Here is a 26,130-nt window from a genome sequence, read left to right as displayed (position 1 = left end):
TTGCTCACATCTCCTTGTGTAAAGCCAACGGGAAAAGTTTCAACCGGTTTCCTTTAATATGAGAACATTTTAAATTTCCTCGTAGAGTCTTTGTAGATGCACATATTCATTTGAGCTATGCCTGGTTTGGAGACATCCAAGCTCTACAGTTTAGATATTATATTTTTCACTTTAAAATAGAGTTAATATACAGATTTTGTAGATTCTGAGGTTTATCAACCTCTGAATCATACCTACAAAATCTTCTAAAGAAAGGTGTAATTGTGTTAAAAGTGACATGATCCTTCTCTGGGTGGGGAAAAAAATTCATGAAGTATGCAGTTCGTGAGGAGAAGGTGGACTGGCATGATAGATGTTAAGAACTTTTTATTACCTTTGAGAGGTGAAATCCTTTAATAAATCTTTTTGTTTATAGCATATGGAAGCATACTGAAAGCGTAAATAGGTCTGCTCTTATCTCAAAATAAATTCCCATGTAAAACCTGTCATTGCCTTAGAATCACATCCTTTGAGTTCTTGAACAACTTTGTTATATGCATAGAAATATCAGGAGGTTCATTGCATATAAATTGTTAACTGAAGTTCAGCTGGCATGTTTGTGTTACTTCAGCTTTCTGGGTTTGAATTCTTTTGGTGCATCAGTGTTACCTTGTCTAATTACATCTCTAACAGACTTGTATCTTTCAAGTTTGTGCTAACAAGCAGTAGTTTTTCCTATAGGAATTGTTATGATATAACAACAATAAAAGACTCTCAATAATAATGGATGTGAAGATGATAATGAACCCCAAAGAACAAACTTTTTGTACATCTTTCAAAGATTTAAATTAGCATGTTAAATTTTCAACTAGTGTAACTTTGCATGGTTCCAGATAAATTTACTGGAGTAATACTGAGAGATGCTAGATTTTCAACTTTTACATATCAGGCTTTTAGTATAGGGGGAAAATGTAAGTAATTAAAGATGTGAGAGATATGGTTTGTTATAGACCTTGGGGTCAGAAGAGTTAATGGTCAAAGAAGGCTGAATGCCACTTTAACTTTTTCTATGCCCTTTAAATGTTCCATCTTGGATTTGTCATATCCTAATCATAGTTGTCCTTCTGTATTCAAAAGAAGAAAAAGGTATTTCTGGACAAGTAAACTACTTGTTTACCTTTAGATTAAGGATAGGTTCTTTGAAAATTCAGTTGCTTGCTCTACATCTGCAAAGTTGTGAGCATTCTGGTTTTATTTATGTGCCTTGTGTTTGCAAATAAATAAATAAAACCTGCCACTAAAGAGCAAAGTGGATTTGAAATGCCTATCTGGGTAATATCAGTTAAAATTTCAGATCCAGCTTTTCAGATTACTTGGGCTGAAAAAGTGATCTAGAAAAAAATGTCTTCTATTCTGTTTCCTGAGCTACCATCTTCCTCATCTCTGATAGGCAGTAGTATCAGACAAGAGCCCTTCTTTTCATCCGTCTTTGACCTCTTCCTCATTTCTTACTGCTCTTTCTAGCTTTCTTTCTGACCTTTCGCAGATACCACTTGCTTACCACAAACAAAAGGAGGGAGGCCAGCCCATTCAGATCGAAGCTTTAAAGCATTGTTGACTCTAATACTAAAAAGTTTATTAAAAACTGCAAATTAACTGTCCTGTTTATTATTGAAGAGTTTTCAGTTCATCATAAATAAATAGGCACTCAAAGTGATACCTGTTAGTTAATGATAAAATTTTAAGATGAGAAGTGAAATGCAGCTTTGAAGGTGGAATATTCCTGATTTTTCAGGATGCTTACCAATCTTAAATTTATGAGATTCTTATAGTGGGTTTCTCAATTTGATTTCTCAAATTGATTTTGTGACTGAACTGAATTGGAATAGACCTTATCCTTATGTAAGTGTCCATATTACATTATCTCTAATCAGGCATGTTTTTCTGTTGTCAAAAGTGAAGTCATACTTGAAGGAAAAAAAAGGTGTAGTATGTGTGCACGTGCATTTTCACGTGTATCAGTACACCCAGCTGCTTATGTTTCAGCAAAAAGAATTCTGGTAAAAGGGAAAACTGTGGTTGCTGTGGATATCCATACATAGGGTCCTTAGTCTGAATAATGGATTAAAGTGTAGAAAATATAAGTTAATTTTCAGATATCCCTTGCCTAAGCTTCAGTCTGAAGTTTATATTCAGTCTGAAAGTCATCTAAGAAGTAGGTTGAAAACACTTCTGACTTGATGGCAAAAGCAAGTATAATTGTGGTTCATGAAACTTTTGGCTGAAGCTAGAAGAAATCAAGTTGCTATGGTCTACAACAATGGCAGTTTGTTTTTGTGAGATGCCAGCAAAGACTTTTGGGGGAATTGATGGACATTTTATTCCTAAGTTACAGAGTACAACCTAAAACAGGCCACATATCGTGAAAAAGCCTCACAGCTGAATAGAAGCCAGTAGAAAGCAAAAATATGAGTGCAAGTTGACTTTTTAGAATAAACTATGATATAGCTGAGTATTTGCATGTAGATGTGACTATCCCTTTTATGTTGGCAAGAAAAAGCTGGGTAATGTTCCATCAGTACTGGTTGCCTTTCTTTGGAAAACTTGCTATAGGCACTGTCAGTGTATTCACCAATTTGAGGTGAACTATTTGACTTTATTTTCATAAGCATACATAAAATGACATTATTTCAATGGATACAGTTAGTTCAAAGGAACTAGAGTACTGCTGAAAACAGTAATGAACACTCTCTCCATGCCCTGTCAAGTTCTGTCCACTTGGAAGAAACTGCCCATTTCCTCATCCCATTGACAGCTGCTTTGCTGAACAAATCTGAAGGCTACCTGGTATAAACAGAAGTGTATTCTTTGACAGAGGGCTGCAGTTTTGCATTATCACAGGTTGCTACTACTGTAGCCCTTATCCTTAGACATGGAGCATTGTTAGATAGAATCTTATTTGCTGCAAACCAGTGCAGATTGTCACTATGACACTAATAAAAAGGTGTCAACTCCATTTCTAGTCACTCAGCAGTGACTGAGGACCTACAGGTTGGCAAGTTAAGAATGAGACTTGTCAGCACAGGTGAAGATCCAAAATTTGTTGACCTGGACTTAGAGGTTCATAGTGCCAAAGACAACATAAAATAGTGCCAAAGACAACATAAAATAGCAGCTCATTAGCAGCCAATTACTGTAGGTAGAACTAGAATGAAAACTAAATTCAATGTGCTGAGAATTCTTCTTAAAGAAGAATGAAAGTTGTAGAGGATTTCTGATTGATGGCATATACACAAACTTTAGCTTCTTCTTTGTATCTTACACTTACATTCAGATGAACTGATCAGGCTAGAAGCTGGAACAGGTACAAGTATGATTATTCGTTGAGTAAGAATGACCTCTGAGAGAGGCTTATTTCTTTCACTATATTCAACAGACCAAATCCTGTTCCTTCAAGTTACCATGAATTCCTTACGGCTGTATTTTTTTTCGATTCTAATGGAGCCAATGGAATCTGTGTGTTTCACTAGGGAATCCCTTAGTGTTGTATGGTAACAGATTCTTTAGCAGCAGTAGTGGGCTCATTTTGAAAATGGTTCTCAAGAGACTTCAGCCTTCTTGTTATTCCTCATGGTGAAAAGGGAAAAAGACAGATATTCCCAAATAAAGCTTCCAGTTTTAGTTTTGAAGGTCATCTTTTGACCAATACTGATTTCTGGCACTTAAGCATCAGGGTGTCTTTATACTCATTATGAGTAGCTGGTCTTGTTCTTACAGAGGTGATGGTGCACTGGAGAGGTTTGGATTCCATGCCAATTGGGATTTTTCTATAGGATATTGAATGGGGTGTCCAAGGTGGGACTGTTGTAAGGAGGCAGGATCTTAGTCCATGGTCCCTGTTGAGGAGGGTACAGGAGGCCTTTGTGTAATTTAATTGTACTTTGGATTACTCTTGACATTGACTTCATGTCTGAAAAGTTTGGATAATGTAGCTTCCGTGTCCTAAGGTGCTGTTTATCTTTTCTGTATTTTGAAAACTCTTTGAACAGAACTCATCTAAAGGTGACAGAAGAACCAAGAAAAAAGCTGCTTCATCAGTTTTAAGCATTATATTTGGTAGATATAAATTCTGATGTGGACAGCACTTCTGAAATTTTTGTTTTCTTGCAACAAGATATCTATCTAGTTCAGAATGAGACCAAAAATGTAGGTTTTTCTTGTGAGATGTTCTACATGTCTACCTATTAGCTGGATCAGTAATTCACACCGTTCCCAAAGAATAAAATCTATTTTTTTGTCAAATACAAAGTCCCTCTTAAATTAGACCACAGGAAGCATGCAGTGTGCATTGCAAGAAAAGATTGTCTGGGAAACAAAAGTTCTATCTCTCTTTTTACAGCTTCTTGATTGGGAAAGAACATTGGGAGTTAAGCTTCTGGCATTAAATTTCTAGCTGCATTTCATATATAATATGATTTTATCAGGTTCTTTAGAGCACTCTGTATTCTAGGGTACCTTCCTGGTAAATCAAAGTGATGCTGTGTTGTGAAGTCTTAATTAGCCAAGCAAATTGGGGTTGTTCCTTTACACGCACTCTGGTGAAAATGTCTAAAATAATTCTCAGAATTAATTTATAGATATTTTTCTTTCAAAACTGTTCATGGATTAATTTTGTTTGGACATCTAACAAAGTTTTAATTGCTAATGGCATATCTCAGGCTGCTGATTCCTCAATTTGAGGAATGATTGGTAATAAAAATACTTGAATTAAAATTTCACAATAAAGTTTGTATTGGTTTTCTTGAGGATATATAAAATGCCAAAACAGTTTTGAGGACATGTAAATATAGAGTCTATTCTTCAGTGTATTACTTCTACACAGCTCCAGCTGTGACATCTATCTTCATTAATAAATGTGTGTGATATATGGGATTCTTCTTAGAGCTGGAGGATGTTTAACAGAGTTATACAGAATGCAAGAAGGCTCTTTGAAATGTTACATTATAATATGTGCAATCCCCTGAGAAGAATAATCTCTGTAAGCACCAACTCATGCATGGAAATGTAAGGAATTAAAGTTAATAATTCTATTTCTAAACCAAATATTGTCATATATGTCCTCTGTCCTAATCCTCTTGGTGGATTTAAATTCATGCCAGGTTTGAATTCTTGAAAGAAAGTGGATCTTTAGTTACCAGAAGTACCAAAAAAAAAAAGAAAAGAAAGAAAAAAAAGAAAAGAAAGAAACAGAGAAAATATAATATTTCACTGCTTTTATAGCTGAAACAGTTTGATTGATTTTCTGTAGACTTTTTGAAAAATTCCCCTCTGGGCTGCGACAGAGCACTAGAAATTTGAGACCCAAAGTTTTTTTTTTTTGTTTTGTTTTTTTTTTTTTTTTTTTAATAAATGTGGGAGTGGTTCAAAAATATTGTTGAGAATGGAATGCCTTCTGTGACCACCTTATCATATTTCAGTCTGTCATCTTGACATTGTTTCTTGCACACCTTCAAGGAATATTCAGATGTAATACGGCCAATGCTCTGCATAACATCTTCACGCTAACGTTTTTCTGCTGTTCCATTTTCTGCCACTGTTATTGAACCAATCTGTAATTTCAGCTGGTGGGTGCATTGCCATATATAGCTCCTTCCGGATCCTTAAATCTTTTTCCATCTCTTTCCCAGATCTTTGCCTAGATTTTGTTCTTTCTATTTCCAAAATATAGCCTTTCCTTTCTGTCTCACTAAGGATGTATTTGCAGTCCATACCACTGATCCTGTTTATTTGCTCTTGTCTGTGTTCTAAGATTTCTTCAAGAAGATGCAAGCATTTCCTGAAATTGTAGCAGATACAATTGTGGCTAATGGCTATCTGCAAAAGATGAGAGAAAAAACTTGTTTATGATTTAGTTGCATCTTTCAAAACACCCATTTGTTTGACTGATGTTATTTTTAGATGCACACTGATGCACACTGAATATCATCTAGTGTCTATGAGACTGGAACTGGAGTTTCACTTAACTTCATTGTTTTGATTATTTGTGATTTGGTTATAAGTGACATTTGAAATTACTGAAAGCATCAGGGGTGGGAATTATGCCTCATACGTTATTCAGAGAGCTTGAGTCAATAAAATGCTTGAGTACAATTCTGAGGGATGAGTTGGCATACAGATCCTTGCTGAATCTATATATGTAGATGAATTTCTAGAGTTTATAAGTAGAAAAAAATTTCTACCCAAATTGTGAGTCAGTTTATCTCATCATCTACATTAGCCTTCTGAGTGATAAATCGGAATTAGCTTGATGACCTCTTAGGTATTACTAAGTTGTGTTTTCCAGTCTAGTGCCAGATTTTTGAGAGTTTTGTTTGACTTCTATAATTTCCTTTTTAAAAGGGTTTTAGTAAAGCTGTTTGTTTATGTGTGTGTATGCATATATATGCACATTAATATATTTGCGCAGGTGGAGCTTTTTTCTTTACATGTCCAAGGAAAGTTGAAATGACTATAGTCTGCCTGATATTTAGTCAGTTTGTGAACACAATTACCATCCCCCTGTGCTTCAGTGCTTTACATGTCAGTGCCTGTGGTAGGTTTTAATAATAATTTGATATGTGAGTTTCAGCTTAATGGAATTTTATATTTTTTTTCTGTGCCTGGGAAAAGAAAGTAAGCTGAGGCAATTTTAACAGTTAAGTAACAGCAAATTGAAGCTTTTTCTCTTTGATGTAACAGTTTGCTAACTCTCTGTTATAGATAACTAGCACTTAGGTTTAGTTGTCATGAATTCTTAAAATGGGATTAGTGTAATAGAAGGGTCTGTAAGAACAGAATATTGTAACTGTAGCACATCAGCTTGAAATTGATCAAGAGTGTAATTCTTTGTTTTAAAACATGATTTATAGTTACTCATAAATTATGGGTTTCTATTAAACATGTAAGTCATAATTCTTTAAAAATTTGGCAGCCTAAGCAGTAAAAATGAATGTGCATATTCATGGTTTTAAGCTAGTATTACAAGTCTTAGTATAGGAAAAAGTAAAACAAACTAGAGGTTATGGCTTTATTTTATTTTAAGTTTTGTAAGTTATGGCATAAAACATTATTATAAAAAATAGCCTGATATAGCTAAACATGTACTATGGTTTTAGTAGCTCTATAGTACTTGACAAATTTTTTTGATTTCTTAGTATGTTAAGGTGTGTTGGTATTCTCTTCTTAAGTCCTGTAGAAAATGAAAGGAGACACATAGGATCATAGGATCAAATGTCTGGGTATATAAATGGTGTGACCTGTTAAGCAAAATTTCTCTAGATATGAATGGCTTAGTAACCCAAATTACTGCAGTAGTAAACAGCCATTTACTGAATGTTGGGTACTATTTAGCTGAACATCACTGATCTATGCTGTGTGTAGTTCCAAGCAGACAATCAAGGCTTGGAAGTAAGGAACATCCTGACATGGGTCTGTCTGCATCATAATTGAGCAGTGCTGAAAAAGTATTTCCAAATGAAGAACTAGGACTCTTATTTGCTGGAACATAAATAGGAGTGAAAGGGTAGCTGAATGTTGTCTGGCTTTGTTTTTCACTGTATTGGAATTACTGAGAGAAAAGCCAAAAGGAGTTGACAAGTCATGTTTCGTCTAATCAGCCAATTAGCAAATTTGAGCATAATGTATTTCAGAGGGAACACTGAAAAATACAAATGTAAGGAAGAGGTGCAAGAATTTTGCAAAGCTTGGTGTATCTTCCTCAGTTTCTCAAAAGATCCTTACCAAGTGCTTTGATGAGGATCTGTAATTTGTATTTTATTTTTTTTTAGATCTAGAATAGAAATCAGTGTTTGGAAACAATTCTAAACAAATGTAAACTAGAAAAAAAACTCAGGCTATAATGAATAAAAATATTTACCCACTGGAATAATTTATTCAGGGACACAGTGAAATCTTCTGCTCAGGATTACATATGTTTCAGAAAATGGCACAAAAATATATTGTACATAAAACAAAACTGACAGACTTGATTTCAAGAGTGGCTTATATTTCAGTGGTCTGTATTCAAAGCAGATGCATTGGACAAAATAGTTGTAATTGTCCATTTTGGTCTTAAAGTGTATTTGTTGGCTGTAGATGTTTAGACATTAAATTTCAGTTAAAGTTATATATGAGATATAACATGCCTTTCTGTTGTCATACATCAATCCCATTTTAAAGGAACCTGTATACCATAAGGTAGGCTTTAAGAAACAGCTAATAGGTAGGACGTTTGGACACTGATGTAAATAAAGGTAGCTAGGAGGAGTAGGAAAGGGCTGGTTGCAGGTACCTTATTCATGCATTTCCAGTGAAGCTTTGCTGCCACGTAGTGGTGGAGATTGAAGCTAGTTTGGAGATGGATGGTCCAGCCCTCCTACTGATCTCTTAAAGCAGGTGAGAGTTGCAGTAGAAGTGAACCTCTGCTCTCAGTTCCCCGGTGCTACAAAACTTATCCTTAGAAAATATGATAAGGAATGAATGCCTCTTCCAGCGTCTTTCCACCTTGGAGGCATCTATGTAACACGAGCTATACTGTGTTTTCTCTGCAAGAACCAGGTCCAGGAGGGGAGGGAAGGACATTTCTGGATGACAGCACACTGCCTGTTTCCAGCTTTTAAATCCAGAATGTGGCAACTGCAATCATAGATGATGTTAACTGCTATGGAATCTGCTAAGTAAAACTACAGGAAACCAAAATATTTAAGGCCTTTTTATTGTAAATTATAAGCAGAAAATTTCAAGTTTGCTAGGCTGAATTCCTGAATTTTTCTGATGCTGATAATATAATGTCAGGAATAAATGGAGTCCCAAACATACATTCTAAAAATATGAAATAGCTTCTTCAAAATAAGTAAATACATTGAGATGGTACCCTTAAATCTTTGTTTTCTGTTATTACTTTTTATGATAATGTCTTAAACAGAAGTAAAAGGTCTGTAAAAGTAAAGGAACAGTTTTAAGGCATTTCTGTCAACTTAGCTTCTAGGACAGCATAAAACTACTAAAATCACCAATAAAAATAAACTTGTAGCACTTTGTAAGCAATTTGACTGTTAGTGAGGGACCAAAATCCTGACTGTGTGATCAACCACGGCACATTGATCTGAACTGTGATTAACAGTGCCAGTCACTGTCTATAGACCTCTTTTAATGGTGAGAAGAATTGTCTTCAAATTGCTGTGATACAAAAGTACCTAAAACGACTTGAAAGTCTTGAAGAGAAGATTATTTATTTCATTTCAGTGTAGTCCAGTCAGGCCTGTAAGTGGAAGTGATTCTTCTACTGTGATGCTTTAGTATTTCATTCTTGTCTGTAGAACATTCAGTGAGAATTGCATTGTGTGTTGAAGACAGGAAAGAAATATAGTTAGCAAGGACTGTATTTTCATTATCTCTCATTTCTAGTCCTATAGACGTGTTCCAGAAAAGCTCTTAGAGAAGGACAGCTATCTGTTGCAGTTCAAAATTGCGTGGATTGTCTGCCCTATTAAGGTTTTGTATCTCTTCCTATATTTGGTTTAAATGAAGTTAATGTTTAAGTAGTCCAAAATCTGATTTAAATGATGTAATAGAATCACACAAAGAATATCATTTTTTAATTGTTTTTTTAATGCAGAAAATTGACTCTTACGGAAGAGAGTTTCCTAAGTAATCATTTAGTTACAGAAAATCTAGTGTAGTTCAGGAAACTTTCAAACTGAATCAAACAGACCAAATATATATGTGTGTGTGTGTGTACAAACTATGTAGTATATCAAACTCTCCACCAAGGATGTTATATTTAGAAATTCCTCAGAAATAATAAATATGAAGGAGACTTAAGAATAGCAACATATGTATATCAGTCTTTTTGCCACAACCTTTCAGTATCCTATATTAGTTAATGATAATCCTAAACTTGCTTGAAGACTGAACACTTGCCTTTTTCAGGCAATGTACTTTCAACATTACTTAGGCATTCTTGTATATTTACCGAGTCAGATTCAAGCCTCGTTAATAATTATGTCCACTATTTTTCATCTGTAGAATCCAAATTTTTTTATAGAATATTTCATAGAGGTGATGGCTGCAATAGTCTTACCAATAACATTTTGTCCAAATTGGGGTACCTGATATGAGAATGAAGAGCTGGAATACTCTCCTTGGGAAATGTTTCATAAGTCCTCCTTTCTAGTAATTTGTCTCAATAGGGTATTCTTTAGTGACTCCTGACAGCAGGCAATTGTACTTTCATGTAGCATTAAACTCCTACATTAGTAGCTATGCTATTGCTAGCATTGATTCTGGCAACCTATTGTTGCAGAATCCGTAAGAAAAGAAGCAACAGAATTCGGAGAAGTTCTCTTCGCAGTCAATGGCAAAACTTCTACAAAATTCAAGGGGGTTAGTTTTTCACAGTTTGTTGGTTCCACATAGCAACATTTTTCATCCTTTAGGACAGACACCACCTTTCCTTTCCCCCTATATGCCTCCTCCCTGACAATTGAAGTTATGACCCAGAGCAGTTTAGATGATTAACTTTAAATTGCTATTTGAAAATTTCTTACACGAGTGTGGAACACAGAGCAAGTTTGTTCAGTTTTATTATTGTTTGTTTAAGTAAAAATAACTTAAGAATCCCATAGCATACAGTACAGAATGGTTTTGGAAAAGAGTTGCTATAAATGTGTACAAATGTTTACTTTCATTAGCTAAACACAAGTAGTCCAGTAGTGAAGCTCCTGTAAAATGAAATGAAAATTTTAACTTCTTCTCTACTGTGACAGAGAGATGTAATTTTCACTTCCTTGTCTATAATATTAATTAATCTGACATTGCTGTATATACTGCTGGAAAAATCTGGACAACGCTATCCAATGAGATCTGCTGTGGTTGCTGCAGTTCTTTTCCTTTATGCAGTTTCACAACAAACAGGCTCATGCTCTTATTTGTAGTAACTATGGAAACTTTAGAAGCTCTCTTTCTAAAGCTGAGCATACAATAAAGTGCTTAAAAGTGTTGGTAGGATTAGAGACTCTAGAATATGTTTAATTTTCTTTCTGTGTCTCTATCTTTGGAGAGGAGCAAGAGGGTAATGTGAATATTAGCTGGCGACTAGCTTTAATCTCTGCTGACACTTAAGTCTGTCTAGGTCTGCACACAGCCATCCAAAGGTCTTAGCCTCACACAGCATGTGAACAAGGGAAATCATGCATATTCATGACTGAATTTGCAATGGAAAACCTACATGCAGAAAAGAGTTTTTGAATGAGTGAAAACGTTATTGAAAACATTTTGCAGCTTCAGCTACAGTAGTCAATAATGATAAATGCCATAATGATGATAGAGTTCATAAGATAATGGGGATGTCTTAGATATTATGTAAGCATGAATGGAAATGATAATAGGAAAACATCATGTGCTGTGGGTTTTAGCAGTGTTTTTGTATTGAAGAACATAAAGATGATGGAAATAGGATTATTCCCAAGACTAATAAAAAAAAAAGTACTTTTTTTTTGTGTATGACTCTTTGCATTATTGAAAAATGTCACTGTTTTAAAATTGCTTTTTAAATTATTATTAGTTTTATTAAGGGAAGTGTTCTCTTATGTGAGTGGAGTTCAGTGTTGTGTTTTAGAAACATGGGAGAAATCTGCACCTCATCCCAGGAGCAGAGCCAAGGGGGGTGATAGCATGTTTCTTACAGCTCACTGGGAGACCTTCATGTTACTTTCTGGCACTTGTGAAATGCACTAAACAAGACCCAGGGAAGACCTGCTAGTATCAGTCTTCTTCCACCTCTGCTTGTTCATCTGCATTCATCATCCGGTATACTTTAGCATTCCAAAATTCATTCTTACCTTTGGGGCTGTTGAATGAGATTCTGCTTCTGGATATTATTATTATTATTTTTATTTTTTTTATTGTTGGTTTATATACTCAAATTTAATCTTCAGTAGAAGTACTCAACTTACATAACATGTATGTATTTTGGCACTTGTCTTTTCATCTAACCCATAGTAGTGATGCATGGACAGAAGACAATACATTGATACTCTATCATGTTCATCTATTCGGGCTTGATGTGATATGTGATTATTTTTTTTTTTTTCCTAATTTCTCTACTCTGTCACTATCCCATCTGGATCCAGCTTATGCAAGTTTTTTGTTTGTTTGTTTGTTTTGTTTTGTTTTAATTGTGGAAATGTGCAGCATGTTTCCTGACAGTCTGAAAAACTGTCAGAAAAAAGCCCCATGGTTGTTACTCCTTTACCACTTTTGATTTCCAATTCTGGGCTGCTTCAATTTGAAAATAAATGTAGCTACTATTAAAAGGTAATGGGCTGTTTCACTGATTCATGGCAATACAGGATTATTCCCTAGCATGTGTGTTTTCTGTGACATTTGACCAAGCTACTCTTCATTTAAACCTTTCTCTCTCTGTTGAGGATTCCATATATGCTTGTAAACCTAAGGGGCAGTTGGAGATGGGAACAAGGTAGTCACAGCAGTCAGTGCAAGGTACACTTACAAAATAGTAAGACTGCTACTGTAAGACTCTGTGCAGTGGCTGGTGCAGTGGTACTGGATTTTCCAAATGCTGTTATGCTAGATTATGTAAGAAAGTCCAATTCATTCATTTTATTATTTTGTCTGAAGTTCCCATCTTCTGCCGTTGAGTTTTCCCCTCCAGTCACCCCCTGGCAAATGCCCATAAGAGCACTATCTCATCTCTGTGCTTAGACACTGTCCAACCCAAAAGACGTCAAGGAGATGAGTAAATTAAGCATATTATTCTTCTACTGGATGTGAAGCTACATGTAGTAAATAATTGGTGCCCTGCAGGCAAACCACTTTCATGTGATTCAGAATAGCTTGCCTCCCATATGGGTAACTTGGGAAAGATTATATCATCACATAGCTTTTCAGCTGCAGAATTAGAGCTAACATCTCTGACACTTCATAAAATGAACACTGTAGTTCACTTGGAAGATGCCTGACTGATAATCCTGGGAATTTAAATCCTTTGTTTATGGCCCTGACATGTGCCTCAATCCTGGCCTCAAGGAACCACCTTAGAAGGTGAATAAGTTGCAGCTTGTGCCCATTTAAATGTGAGTAGGAGCTACCTGCTGGTGATCATAGTGTCTTTTCTGTTGGCAAGTTTGTAGAAGTACCCAGGCACAAAGAACTGAACATAGATAGTAATAGAGGTTAATATTTTTTAAGGGTCTCCCACATTATTTGTGCTATTTTCAGTTGTTAACATGTATTTCTCTTTTCCCACATTTCAACTTTTATGGTGAAAGTAGTCATTTTTTTTGTACCTGACTTACAGCTTATTTTGCCAGTTCTTGAATGTGCAGTGTAGAGGCATTAGGACTGTAAGCACAATGATGTTGGTTTTTTTTGTTTGTTTGTTTGCTTTTAATTGTACTAGGAAGATCATTGGAACATTTCAATTAACTATAATTCTGTTTTTTAAAAATGTCCTTTCAATTCCTGCAGTTCATCTGTTTTTGTTGTTGTTGTTGTTGTTTTGTGTGTTTTTCTTTATTCAAGATAAAACCTAGTAAATTTGCCTGAAGTTAATGGATATACCTCGTTTAAGCTTAAATTATCTCATATGCAAGTACTTGCAAGTTCAGAGTCATAATCTGTATGTGTCTTTTTCAAACACTAGTTTTCTACTGTTTTTCTGGGTTTGATGGATTGGGGGGAAATGTTAATAAATCATTGTTTCATCTTTACAAGAAAAGAAAGAAAAACACACACACAAAAAATGATCCTTAACTTTGTGCAACAGTTGTGAACCAGTGGGCAGTATATGCTATCCGAAATCTCACTGAACAAAATGAGAGAAACCAAGAGCTTATTGCACGGATGGAGGAGAAAGGACTGGCCAACAATTCAGTCCTTGAGCGTATGGGTTTAGAGATAGAGAAACAAGATGATAAGTTACTTCTGAGATCTGTCAGAAGAAAGCCTTTGTGAACAAAAAATTAAGAACAGTCAAATCATTAAAAGATTTCTCATTTGAAATATTTTCCCTGGTGAGACAACCAAGGCTTCTTCAATTTTATTTCCAGTTGATTGGATGCATTCTGTTCACTCTCAGAGAAATCACCAAACAATTGTTCTCCCTCACTGTTGTAAACAAAAGGACACTTAAGCTTTTTCTAAATACATAGTGCATTTTTACAGTATAGTAATTTACAGTATACAGCATAGTACATTTTTTTTCTAAATACATGTGTGCCATACCTTGTTCTGGTAGTCAAGAAATGTAAATGAATTTATGGAAAAAATCCTTCTTTTCAGATGATTGAAATTTCACTACTTTCCCATTTCATTAGTAGAAAGATGTCATGCCTGCAATACTGAGTTGTTATAATTTCCATTGCTGAACCTGAAGGTAACTATCATTAAAAACACAGCAAAAATAACTGCCTTGTAATTTGCCTTCTGTGTTCAAAAGATCTATGCTGAATCAGGGCAAAACAATGAAAGTTGCTTGTCTTCTCTCATGATGCTTAAATAGCTATGTTATATAAAGAACCATGGAACACTGGATGTGCGTAAATATTTAGTGAATTAAACAACATGCCTTCAGCAATTTAAATTGTTAGTAAAATGTCTTTTTACCTTGATACCTTTCAGTCTTCATGACAAGTATATTAAAAACAAGGCAGTAGCTGTTGCGGCAACAGATGCTACATTCCTTTGCACTGGGGCATGTCTCTGTTTTGGAGACTTTGGTGTTTGTTTGAATTTTATTTGTTCCTTTGGATGGTAAGTCAGCCCACTTTCCTTTTATTTTGCACTTCTCATGGGTTTTCTGAACTCTGGCAGACTGCTGAAGAGGTAGTTTCTCACTGTGATTAATTCTAGCAGTTTCTTTTCACCCCTCTGCCTTTCCAAAACATTGACAAAACTCATTTCCAGTTAATTAATTCAAGAGAGGCAGAAGAATGGAAGGCCCTGCCTCTTCATTTTGGGTACCCTCCTATATTGTTGTTGGACCCTGCCACTGTGGAATGTGACATGAATGAGATGGGTGGGAAAAGGGGGGCTGAGAAAGGGGAGGAGGTCGGGGGGGGGGGGGGGGGGTCAAGGTTAACTCTGTGTGTGCCATACCTTGTCCTGGTAGTCAAGAAATGGAATCCTCCATGTATAAACCAAACAAGAATTGCAGATTAATGTTTCTAGATCTTTGCCATTGCTGTCATTTGGTTTTCTTCAATTCTGTCTAACAGAAAGGTCCCAGAAAAGTTAAATCATTTATGTTGTTGTCATTTAATCCCCCTCTCACCGGAAAGACAAGTCTGTGTCCTTAAACTATGTATAACAGACACTGGGCTATGTGCATTAGCTCCTCAAATCCCATTTTTGACTTCAAAACTGGAAAAAGTACATAGTACCTTGAACTATAGGAAATGTATTGTAATGATTAGGAGTGTAGTCAGACTACTGAAATCTTCTCAATTTAATCATAAGGCTGTAGTATCTACCATGCAGACCAGATTGGAATGGAATTGATCTAGTGGGATTTTACCTTCTGGTTTTCAAGGCAATGAGACAAAACTGCTAATTCTTTAGCCTTTTATTAAGTAAAGAATGTGTATAAGGGGATAATGGCAATAGGAATAAAGACTCTTAAGTTTTGTTGCTTTTAGTGACAACCTAATTAAAAAGAAATGGAGAAAAGCGTTGTTTTAGAAAACACTTTTTTAAATAAAAAACAGGAACATTTCAGAGGATGTTTAAAAAGGTTGTGTTTAAATGCCAACTTTATAAAGTCATTTCTTATACAAGTGTTTTTTGCTACCTGAATGGAAAAGGATATGGTTTTAGTTCTTCCTGAGCATGTGTTCTATAAGACTGTGGTTTCTGAATGATTTTCCTAAGCTTTAACTCTTATAGTTAGGCCAGAATTAATTTAACAGTTAAATTACTATGTTACATAATATTTACAGATGGTTTTCTGGTATTTGTTTGTTCCTTTGTTTTTAACCTTCATCTTCATAGCACAATTGAAAATTCATAGTTCTAGCACCTAAATAACCCCTCCCAAAAATGTACTATAAAAACACACTCTTTTTATTGGAAGGCTACATCTTTCAACTCTAAAAGGAAAGAATTAAGCTTTTATTAACAAAGGAACATCAAATATAATAGTACCTAGAATAAAGTGAAGCAGTTTTCAATTGAGGAATTATAAAACCTCAGAGACATTTATTTTAGCAATGCTAGTTAGGAAGCTCATGTTAGATAATTTAACAAAGTGAGAAAAAGTAATTATCCTGAACAGAAAATGAACTTCATATGTGAAGGAAAAATGCAAAAATTTCCTTTTCCTTAGGGTAATAAAGAGTTAAAATCCTGTTCACAAAGCAAATCCAGAAAGAACTTGGGTTGTGGAAAAAGCAGTGGGAGTTCATTTTTCCTTTTAAGCAATAGGGAGCTTTTTTCTCTCTCTCTCTCTTTTTTTTTTTTTTTTTTTTTTTTAACTTGATGGTTGTGCACTCACCAAAAGAATACACACAAACCCATAAATATAAACCAAATAATAACAAACACGAATAACTAAAAGGGTTTTGTGTGTTTCAGTGCATAATGCAGTAATAGTTGTGTTTTCTAAATGGGAAATGCAGGGCTTTCACAGTAGAGAACATGCTGATTACTGTATTGTGAGTGGCTGGCTTTTGATTTTCCTAGATAGATTAATTCTCAGAACACAACAGCTTCCCTGTCGTCCCCCAGTGGAGTCCAAGTCTCCAGTAGGCTTGTTTTATATGCTAGGGGATTAATACAGCACAGCAATCAGTCATAAAAAGCAAGCTTTATTGAGTTTGTAAAGGGGCAGAACAGTTAGATCAAGTCTTGTGACCATCTTATTGCTTTTGAGTGCTTCCAAACAATAGTGATCAGATCTTTTTTTTAAAGGTCCTTTTTTTTTTTTTTATTAAAAACAAATAAGGAGTTAGTTTTTCATCATGAGCTTTTTAAAAAGCTTTCTTAGCAGTTGTGAGAAATAAGTTTAAATGTTTGCAGAGTTCTGAATTTTTACTCCTTCTAGTAAGTTGTGTTTGTTTTACCTAAAGTACTTGTAAAACTTTTGTAAATGCAACGAACAAAAAGTAATCCCTGGCACTTAGTGCCATTGTCACAATCTTTATTTAACAATTGATTTTATGTTTTGAAGTTGATACAAGTGTTTGGGTAGTAAGACTACAAAAATTCTCCCCTTTATTTCCAAATAAAAGCAATCTAAATATGAGGCTGTACCTAAAACTACTTTAAACACTTCTTTGTACCTAGCCTTATCTGCATCACTGTTTTATGTTGACTTAGAATTTACTGTCTTCTTGCAGTATGGTAAGTAAACTTCTTTGTAGTAAATGATGGGAGCAGAGAGGGGTGAGAAATTGTGAAGTAATGCAAAAGCAGCCATTTTCCCTTCCCTTTTGGCTTCCTCATTAAAATCACTATGGTTTCCTTCTGCAGTGTGCCCCATTTTGGTATTGGAGAGCTACTGGGCCAGCCAACGGGAGGTCCAGAAGTGCAGGGGTGGGCAAAGCCTCCGAGGTCTCCATGCCTCGCTCATGTGGAGGCCTAGCAGAGCTGTCCAAGGTGCTGGACCCTTGTGCCTTGCTGCTTGGGTGTGGAGACGGACAAGTCACCGGCATCATTAAAGAAAGAAGCAATTTTGTTAGGTGGATTGCCTCCGTTCTCCTGATTTCCTTCTGGGATGCTTTGCAGTATGTTGAAGTCACAGCTAAGTAAAAGTGTGTGCGCGCTGTTCTTAGAATATACCCCAAACCAAGTGTTTCTTATTCTGTTAAACATGGAAGATATTTAGGTTGTGATTGCTGTTTATGGGCAGACCTGTTAGCAGTGTCCCTCTTTAGGGTTAAATAATGTTTTCCATGTTGAAATCCATTTCCAGTTGCTTGTTGCTTGGTGAAATTGTAACTTTTCAAGTGGAAATTTTCCATGCCTCTTCAGGGTTAATTAGTTTCTTTACAGGAACTTTCTCTTATGGTGAGATCTGATAAGATGCTGTAATTTATGAAAATTAGAAGCTAATGCCCTTTCTTTTTTTCCATATGTTAATAGTATCCTTAAAGTAAATTTTTAAAAGACTTAACTATTCCTCATATAAATGAAGGCTATGTATTTTCTTTCTGTCATAATCCAGTTCAAATTTGTCCACATTGTAAGCTTTGGAAAACCTTAGTTCATGCATTCCCAGTGGAAACCTGGGAGAGCCAAGCCATTGTTTGCTGAATTTGCTTTTGCATTGTCTTTGTTCCAGTCATGGCCATTTTCAACAGCTATTGCTCCTGACTAGTGTGTTGCTGGTAAAAGAAATCAAAAACTGAGAGCTTCTCTGCAGTTTTCTGTGGGCTGCCTGCTGATGTCCATCTAACATGGATTAAGGAACCACTCAAACTGGAGATTGCAGCAACAAATAAAAGTGAACCTTACAGGGTGAGAAAGGGAGTAGTTCTGGTAGTTCAAAAACAGGAGAGGACTACTAGAGGACTGGGAATGCATTAGCATTCTGTTCGTAAAAACAAACCAGGCAGTATGATTATTTAGCATGATTCTTTCCAAACCCTGACAGTTTCAGATTTTTGTAACCCAAAAGGCATCCTTTAGGAAGATCCTTTCCTCTCCAGTCTCAGATCAAGGCAATATCTACTTTCACACCAAGTTTATTTTGGACAGGATTAGCTACCTATGTCTTTCTATTGCTTTATTAGAATCAAAGATATTCTGCTGTCTAGCTCAGCATTTTCTGCGGCCTTACAGCTTACTCTAATGGTCATATGTAATTTGGAAAATAATTATTTAAATTATGTAAATAGAAAACAAAATATTTAAATCAGAATTCCTATTTTTTAACATCTTTTGTAGGAAAGGTCAAAGCAGATGAAAGTAAAGACATGGAAATCAAGAGCATTTAAAATTAACCCCACCTTCTTTTTGCTGCATACTTGATCACATCTGAGTCCTGAAACACCAAAAACCAATACTGCTTTGTATGTCTTAGAGACATCACTGAAGGTTCATTAGTAAGAAACACTGTGTTGAATTTGGTTGAATATTTATGCTAAACCTGAAAGTTTCCTATCATTTTGGAGTGGAAACAAACATAAGTTCAGAGAAATAACCATGTGAAAAGAATCTTCTGCACACCATAGGCTGTTCCTATTTCTGATTAGAAGCAATGTTCAGAAGGCTTGTTTGTAAGAAAAAGACAAAAGAAAAAATGTAATGTTGTGTGCACACTCATAAAGGGGAAGAAAAAGGGGACAGCATCATTAGTGAAAAGAAACTGGGAGGCATACATACAACTGTCTTTTGTTACCCTATGTTCCTCATCAAAGACCTGCAGCAAACCTCATGTTCTGCTTTTTATAGGCCCATCATGATGGGTTCTGTCAGGAGTGCTCATTTATGAACAAGACTAAGATCTCTGCATCAAAAGCCACCTTCCAGCCTTGCTCAGAATACTTGAGATAAAGGCTTAGAATAAGAATGATTGAAACCCTGCTCAATGCAAGATATGTATGTGGCCTCTGTCTGTGGTTTCCCTCAATTCACTCTGAGATCTGTTTTCTCAAGAAGTTTTGGGAACTCTTGGTAAAAATGACAACACAACCACTTCATACAGTAATAATGGATAAAAATGCCTAGCTGCTTCTCGGAAACCAGCATACTTACTTCACCTGTGAAGAATCTCATTCTTAATGTCAAGTCTTCTCACCTGGGCCAGCAGGCTTGTGTATATCATTTTTACTGTTCACTGAGGACAGAGTGCATGTATAACTCTATTACAAATAACCAAGAGATTTCACTAACACTGTCATTAAAATTACAGCCCATTCTTTGTCATTCCAAACATTTGCATATCATACAAATCTTTGCAGGGTGGCTGATGCTTCATTCTCTTCTATTTGCTGTAAAGTCTTTGTCACAGGAGTTACCACTGCATTTAGACAGACCTTGGAACTTACTCTGTATTGTCAACTACTGTCTTGGCCAACACTAAATATTATTTAAAGATTTTCTTTTTTTTTTAGCCACATACTCTATAAAGTGGAGCTTCTTCCAATCTGTGGCCTGAACTCATGTCTGTCTAATGATACCAAGATGTGTCTGAAGTGTATTTTGCATTGTCAGTACTTTCTTCTAAATTGCAGCCATCCATTGTCAGCCTGTACTCCATGGGTTAGAGTGTATTTTGATATTAGAACAAGCTTTCATTATGTTTTCTCTCTTTATCCCCTTCTCCCACCCCCCACAATTTGGAACTTTAAGCTTTCTAGTTAAGCTATTATGGTGGCCATAAACAGGTGCGTGCTTTACAGAGGGTCTCATTCTGTGGTTTCCATTGGCATCCCTGGCCTTCTGAACTCCCCTTTGCTACCTCCTTCCCCCTCAATAATTTTTTATGAATGATAGCTTTTCAACACCCTGGGAACAGCTTGTTGGGAAAAACACTCTTCATGGGGTGCAGTCAAATTCTACACATTTCTTCAAGGGACTTTTATGAAAGGAATGGTACTGTGCTGCAGGTATGACGTATGCTTGGACATCCCCCACACACCCGCTTCCTGCTTATTCACCCCCTCCCCCTGCCTCTATGATTCACTGTGATAAATTTGCTTTTTAATAATGTCAGTGGGCTCTCTCACCACAGGTGTTTCCCAATTAAAATCCACTTTGTTTAAAAACTGGAGGCTTGTTTAACTGAGCCCCTGATGAGAGTTGTCAGATCCCAGGATAGGTGACAAAAATAGATTGCTGGAACTCTGGAGTTGCATTGAAAATACCATATCCCAGGGCTACCAGAGGGCACTGTCACTCTTAAAACAAGTCTGCAAATTTGAGAAGCCCTAGGCAGAATCCCTGGGAGCTGTCATTTTTAGTGCTGGGCTTTTTTTAATCCCTTCCCGCACCCCTCACCATCAAGTACATTTCCGTTCTTTCTACTGCTGTTTTGATTATTTAGAAGATAAGTAAAAGAAATGTATATTTCTTTTCCCAAAACAGTCTCTGTCTTCTTAGTATTTTAATAATATTTGCAAGAAATGAATTCGGGCAGCAAAGGGGAAGAGAAAAGCTCTTTCACTGGGGAGGGGGTGGGGGGGGTGGGGAGTTTTAGGATAATAGATAGGATATCCTAAATCATTAGGATAATTATTTGTTTATTTTTGACCAAAATAAAGGAAAATTTACTTTTGGGTGATCTGATCTTTTCCCTGCCATTTTAGATGTGTATTTTTAGCATTTTGAACACATGTAATGTCCTCATATAATTGCTTACCAAAGCACTCTGAAATAACTAAATAACTATAGAGGATGGATGGGATGACTCAGGGGACTGGTAATTGAATATGGAGCCTTTTCACCTTGAAGTTACTAGTTTGAATCTAACCCAAGTTGCTAGCGACCTAGTGGTTACCCTCAGATGGCTGTTTAGTGGCCTGTCTGAAGAGAGTTGGTGGTCTCTGTCCAGCTTTTCACAAGTATCTGTCCACATCACAGAAACCACCATCACAGTTAGTACTAATCAGCAGCCTTGTTGGCAGTATCGGTGAGTGAGGCGAAGGACCGGATTAGCCATTGAACTGTCCTCAGCTGTTAGAGATGGTCTCTCTCGAAGGAGAGCCAAGGCACCCTGCTATTGCAGTCTTGTAGCAGAAGCTTGGTTATGACATTGGGTTGCATATGCCTGTGTGTTTTGTCCCTCTGGGGAGACAAACTTTTCCTACTCCCACAGTATTAGTCTGTCAGCCTTGTCACTACTCTGCTTTTGTTTTGCTCTTCTTTTGCAGTTTATCAATTCCTGCATTCATTAATGTCTCCATACCTGGTGGTTGGACCATTCACTGATGAGATTGGTCCCCTAACATCTATGCTAAGTCAATTAGGATTCTTGGTGTTTCAGTCTATTTTCGGTCATCAGTCATACCAGTAGAAGCTGTCAGTTGCAAGTTTCCATACTATACCCGTCATTTTGCAGTCATCTCTTTCTGAAGCATTTTTACATTTTGTTTTCTCTGCAAGTAGTTTAATTCTGTTCTGAAACCAAAACAATATTTAGCCATATTGAAGGTGTGAAGATAAAGCGGGTAATTCCAATGTTTTAAAATATGTACAGCCAAATAAATAAGTAAATTGCAGTGAATATACTGTCTTTGGGAAGTTTTAGAGTATAACCCTGGTGTACTCTGATAGGTGCACAAGTGGATCCCAGGGCCCGCAGAGGATACCCCTTCTGGTACTTAGTTGATTGATGCCTATTATGCATCAGACATATTGATGCATAAGTCTATCTGTGGAAACCCATTTGCAAGATCATGACAATCTCTGTATAAATATCTGAAGTAAATACGGTTTACACCACTTTAAGCTGTACGTAATTCTTTCTGAAAATGTGGAATTCAGTATGCATGCTTAGAATTCCATGTAAGGGATCAATAGTAACATAATTCTAACCAAAATACAGTGTTTTTCCTCCCAGATAGTGAACTGAGCACTGTAGCAATGTGGTTGTGAATTTTCCCCCAAGTTTTATTGTTAACAGTTATTTCTGCAAAAATAAACGTTCTCTCAAAGTATTGGTAGCCCAAACACAAAAGCTGAAACTGAAGGTAACAATAGTGACTGTACTAGTGTTTTTCTCTAACTTGAGTGAAATGACTAAAGTGAAGACTGCAAGTAGAAACAAGAAATGGAGATTTTAAGCTTTTGATTCCTGGTATTTGTGAAGGAATCATGAAGAATCTGTATAAGAAGAGATTTATATATTGTCTTTAAAGGAGGACAGGGTTCTTTTGGAGTCTGATTTAGGGTAGTGGTATCCTCACACTACACACTTCCAAGTAACTAGTTAAGCCAACTATTATTTCTTTGTTTCTGTTCATGCACTGATGGATGACTATGTCAGACATCACTGGGACTGAATGTACATTGCATGTCTTTCTGAAATACGGCTCTGTAGCCTGCAGGGGGATCCAAGGAGGCAGGTGGGAGAGCAATGCATTAGCTTGAGAGCAGCACAATTGGAGTTGAAGGGCAGCCTAGCTCAGGGCTTTCTCTTCTTGTTTTAGTAAAGCTCAGGAAATTCACTCTTTGGCTGAGTGGAAGAGTCTACTGGGAGCATCCTGCATTGGCTGGTATCTTGAGCGGTCAAGATAAAGCAAAAAAGGTTGCTGTTTGCAAGTTGGAAAAAATGAATTAGGCCAAGAAGATGTTTGGAATGATTTTCCCGAGTTGTGAAACAGATATGTATCGGTAGCTGACAGAAGTAGAGTATTGTACCGTTAAAGCTTATGCAGGAAGGAGAGCTGTACACAGCACTGCACTGAAAATCTCTCTTAGACTACGTGTTTATAGTGCTGGAGGCCTGAGGAGATGGCATCTTCTAAATAATGATGATTTTATGGTGAAAGTCATGCTCTCCTCTCATGAAGGAAAGAGATGGAGAGAACTGAAGTGGAAATAGTTGGCAAGATCAATCTCTCTCTTGACACAAAAGCAGCAGGAGGAAGGGCTCCAAACAAACCAAAGCCCCAGGAGTGAGGCAATCACCATTTCTTCCTGCTCACATCAAATTCTTGTTCAAAGCATTTCCAAATAAGGGTTAGGAACCAAGCATTGCGACCGCAAGATGACAGTACAATGCTATTAAAACCAAGATTCGTTTTTCCTTCTGCTTAAAATAATCTATGTCCGGCTATGAATCAAAGCTCTGCTGTAACCTGCCATGCACTAAAATTGAATGACACAAATGTATACAAACCCTCCTGAAAAAATAAATGACGGAAAAAGCATTAGCTGGCAATTCCAGAGTAAGAGTGACTGTTGAGTTAACGTGAGTTAATGTGCTGCTTGTTAACCTCAAGGGAAGAAAGGCCACTCTATGTCTGTTGTGTGAGCATGTGGCACACACAAATCACATGGCAAAAGTAATTTATGTATAATTGTACCAGTAAAGGTGAAAAAGAGAACAAGGAGTAAATTTCTTGGCTAATGTGAGCTAGCTTGAGATCAGTGGAGCTTTACTAAGCTGTACCAGCAGCTGGTCTACCTTGTCACTCATACCTTTAAGGCCCTCCTCTTTAGTTTGCCAATGCTACAATGGCAAAAGATTGTGGAAGATTTGTTCAGGTGTCTCACTAACATAAAAGGAAATGAGTGTGATTCCTAGGAGAAAAAGGAAAGAAGCAGCATTTGGGATTAGAGTAATGCTGTGAGTGTGCAACTAGTTTTGAAATTATGGTATTCGACCCACTTTCACCTCATATGTATGGAATTCCAAATACTTGGAAAACTTCTCAGTGATGTTCTGATTTCAAAAGCTATCCAGTAGCCTAAATGTCCATACCTAACAATTAAAACCATAACTTTGAAGGCTAGTCTTTAAAGTTCTGAGCTTCAAACACTGCCACTAGTGCATTATTCATAGATCTGTTTTTTCCCTTTGATATCTTTCTATGGTGTGATCTATATAGCAGAAAAGAACCCACATCTGTCTGTTTACAACACCCTGGAAAATCCTGTGGGTAACCAAAAAAGCCAACCACAAATAACTGCTGGGCTACCAACAAACATGCTGTCTGGAGTGCCTCCACCCACCTGCCATTCGGCAGTTTTCTAAATCATGTTTAGAAGGAAAAATCAGGAATAGGAAAAATCAGATTAGGTGAAGAGGGGAAGGGATAAAGTGAGGGCTGTGAGGAAAAGACCCACTGGAAAAAAATAACCTGAAATTAGCTACAGTAGTACAGGATTTATTATTATTATTTATTATTCAGTGGAGTAGGTTACGTTTGGGCCCTTGTCTGAGCATCACATCCTAACATGATGTATCTCATTGGATCAGATCATTTGACTTAGAGTGGGAGCTGAGGTTTGAACTATTTTATGCTAAGAATGGGTAGGTTCCTCTCAGCTGTGTGTTGTGGAGACCAGTTTTGAAAATCCAGGAATAATACTCCAGGCAGACACTGGGACAGGCTTTAAATTCCAAGTTAGTCCTAGACAGTGAGGGCTGTCTGGGTCATTCTTTGTTATAACATCAGGGTTTCTTTAAATTATTAGGGGGTTCATTACAGGAGAGAGCTGCAATTTCCATTGGCTTAAAATGCTTCTCAACACATCCAAAGATTAATTCTTTATCAAGGACTTCATGCATTAATATATATATATATATATATATGGAAGGAGTTAGATACTTAAAACTGAGCATCTGCTAAGCTATATTCTCACCCTGTAACTCTTTGTGTCCTTAAGAAGTTGAAAACATTCCTATTTATTGGGTTGATCCTGTTTTATGCTACATGACTTGTAATGTTCAGTGAGCTCTTAACTCTGCTTTGGCTGTTACTTTGAATGTTTTTTTGTCTCACTCATATTTTATCAGTCAGATGTTCTGCTTTAACTTGATACATTTAAAAAAAAAAAAAAAAAGTCATGTTGCAAATGGTACAAAGATTTTGTCACCCATAAATAGTTTTTCAGGTGCTTTTCTAAGCTTTTAGTTGTTAGTGCGACAATTTCTCCCTGATGCAGATCAGCCTGTGTTCTGGAGTACACGGCACTTGTGTTGACTTCTCCTCTTAATGAAAATTTGCTACACAGAGAGCTTTTATTTCCTGCATCCACAGAACTGTTTTTTTGCCTCTTTTACTTCGCATTCAATTTTCCAATAGACCTTTTTTTTTATTATTATTTTTTCTTTTTTTTCTTTAAGTAGCACGTCATAGATGTCTCCTCATGGAAAATGATGACATTTTCCAAAAGCTTATGGCTACTTGGCAATACCCTCCACATCCTGGACCTCTAGTAAAAGAAATAATAATAAAGAAACTTTATTTTTAATCTGATGGTTTTTTGTTTGTTTGTTTTTTGTTTGTTTTTCCTTAGTCTTTTAAATCAGAAACTTGAGAACTTTATTTATTTATTTTAAGCACTATACCTCCAAGTTACTTATGATGACTGAAAGTCTGATTTCTGGATTTTTGGTGTCTTTTTGGCTCTTCCTGACTTCCTCCCTTCTGTTTATCTTTATTGTGGAAGATGGCTACAATTCCTCCATTTCATGCAAATTAA

At 36.3% G+C, this 26,130-nt stretch overlaps 1 protein-coding gene and 1 long non-coding RNA gene across 4 annotated transcripts in view; both read left to right on the top strand.

Moving 5' to 3' along the window:
* ATXN10 (ataxin 10) overlaps positions 1–14,648 on the top strand; it is a 108,783-nt gene extending 94,135 nt beyond the window's left edge. For all 3 annotated transcript variants that reach the window (XM_035309502.1, XM_035309492.1, XM_035309483.1), the window contains one exon: positions 13,805–14,648. In XM_035309502.1, the coding sequence (XP_035165393.1) occupies positions 13,805–13,992 (188 nt within the window). In that variant the 3' untranslated portion in view covers positions 13,993–14,648. The remainder of the gene's footprint in view (positions 1–13,804) is intronic.
* Positions 14,649–18,183: 3,535 nt separating this feature from the next.
* LOC118155909 lies at positions 18,184–20,155 on the top strand. The gene is made up of 2 exons (XR_004746061.1): positions 18,184–18,492; positions 19,429–20,155. It is a non-coding gene; the product is annotated as an uncharacterized LOC118155909 (long non-coding RNA).
* The last annotated feature ends 5,975 nt before the right edge of the window (positions 20,156–26,130 follow it).

Source organism: Oxyura jamaicensis, chromosome 1 (assembly GCF_011077185.1).
Source record: "Oxyura jamaicensis isolate SHBP4307 breed ruddy duck chromosome 1, BPBGC_Ojam_1.0, whole genome shotgun sequence".
NCBI lineage: Eukaryota > Metazoa > Chordata > Aves > Anseriformes > Anatidae > Oxyura > Oxyura jamaicensis.
Note: the sequence above shows the minus strand (reverse complement) of the source record. Positions and strands in the feature narration are given on the sequence as shown.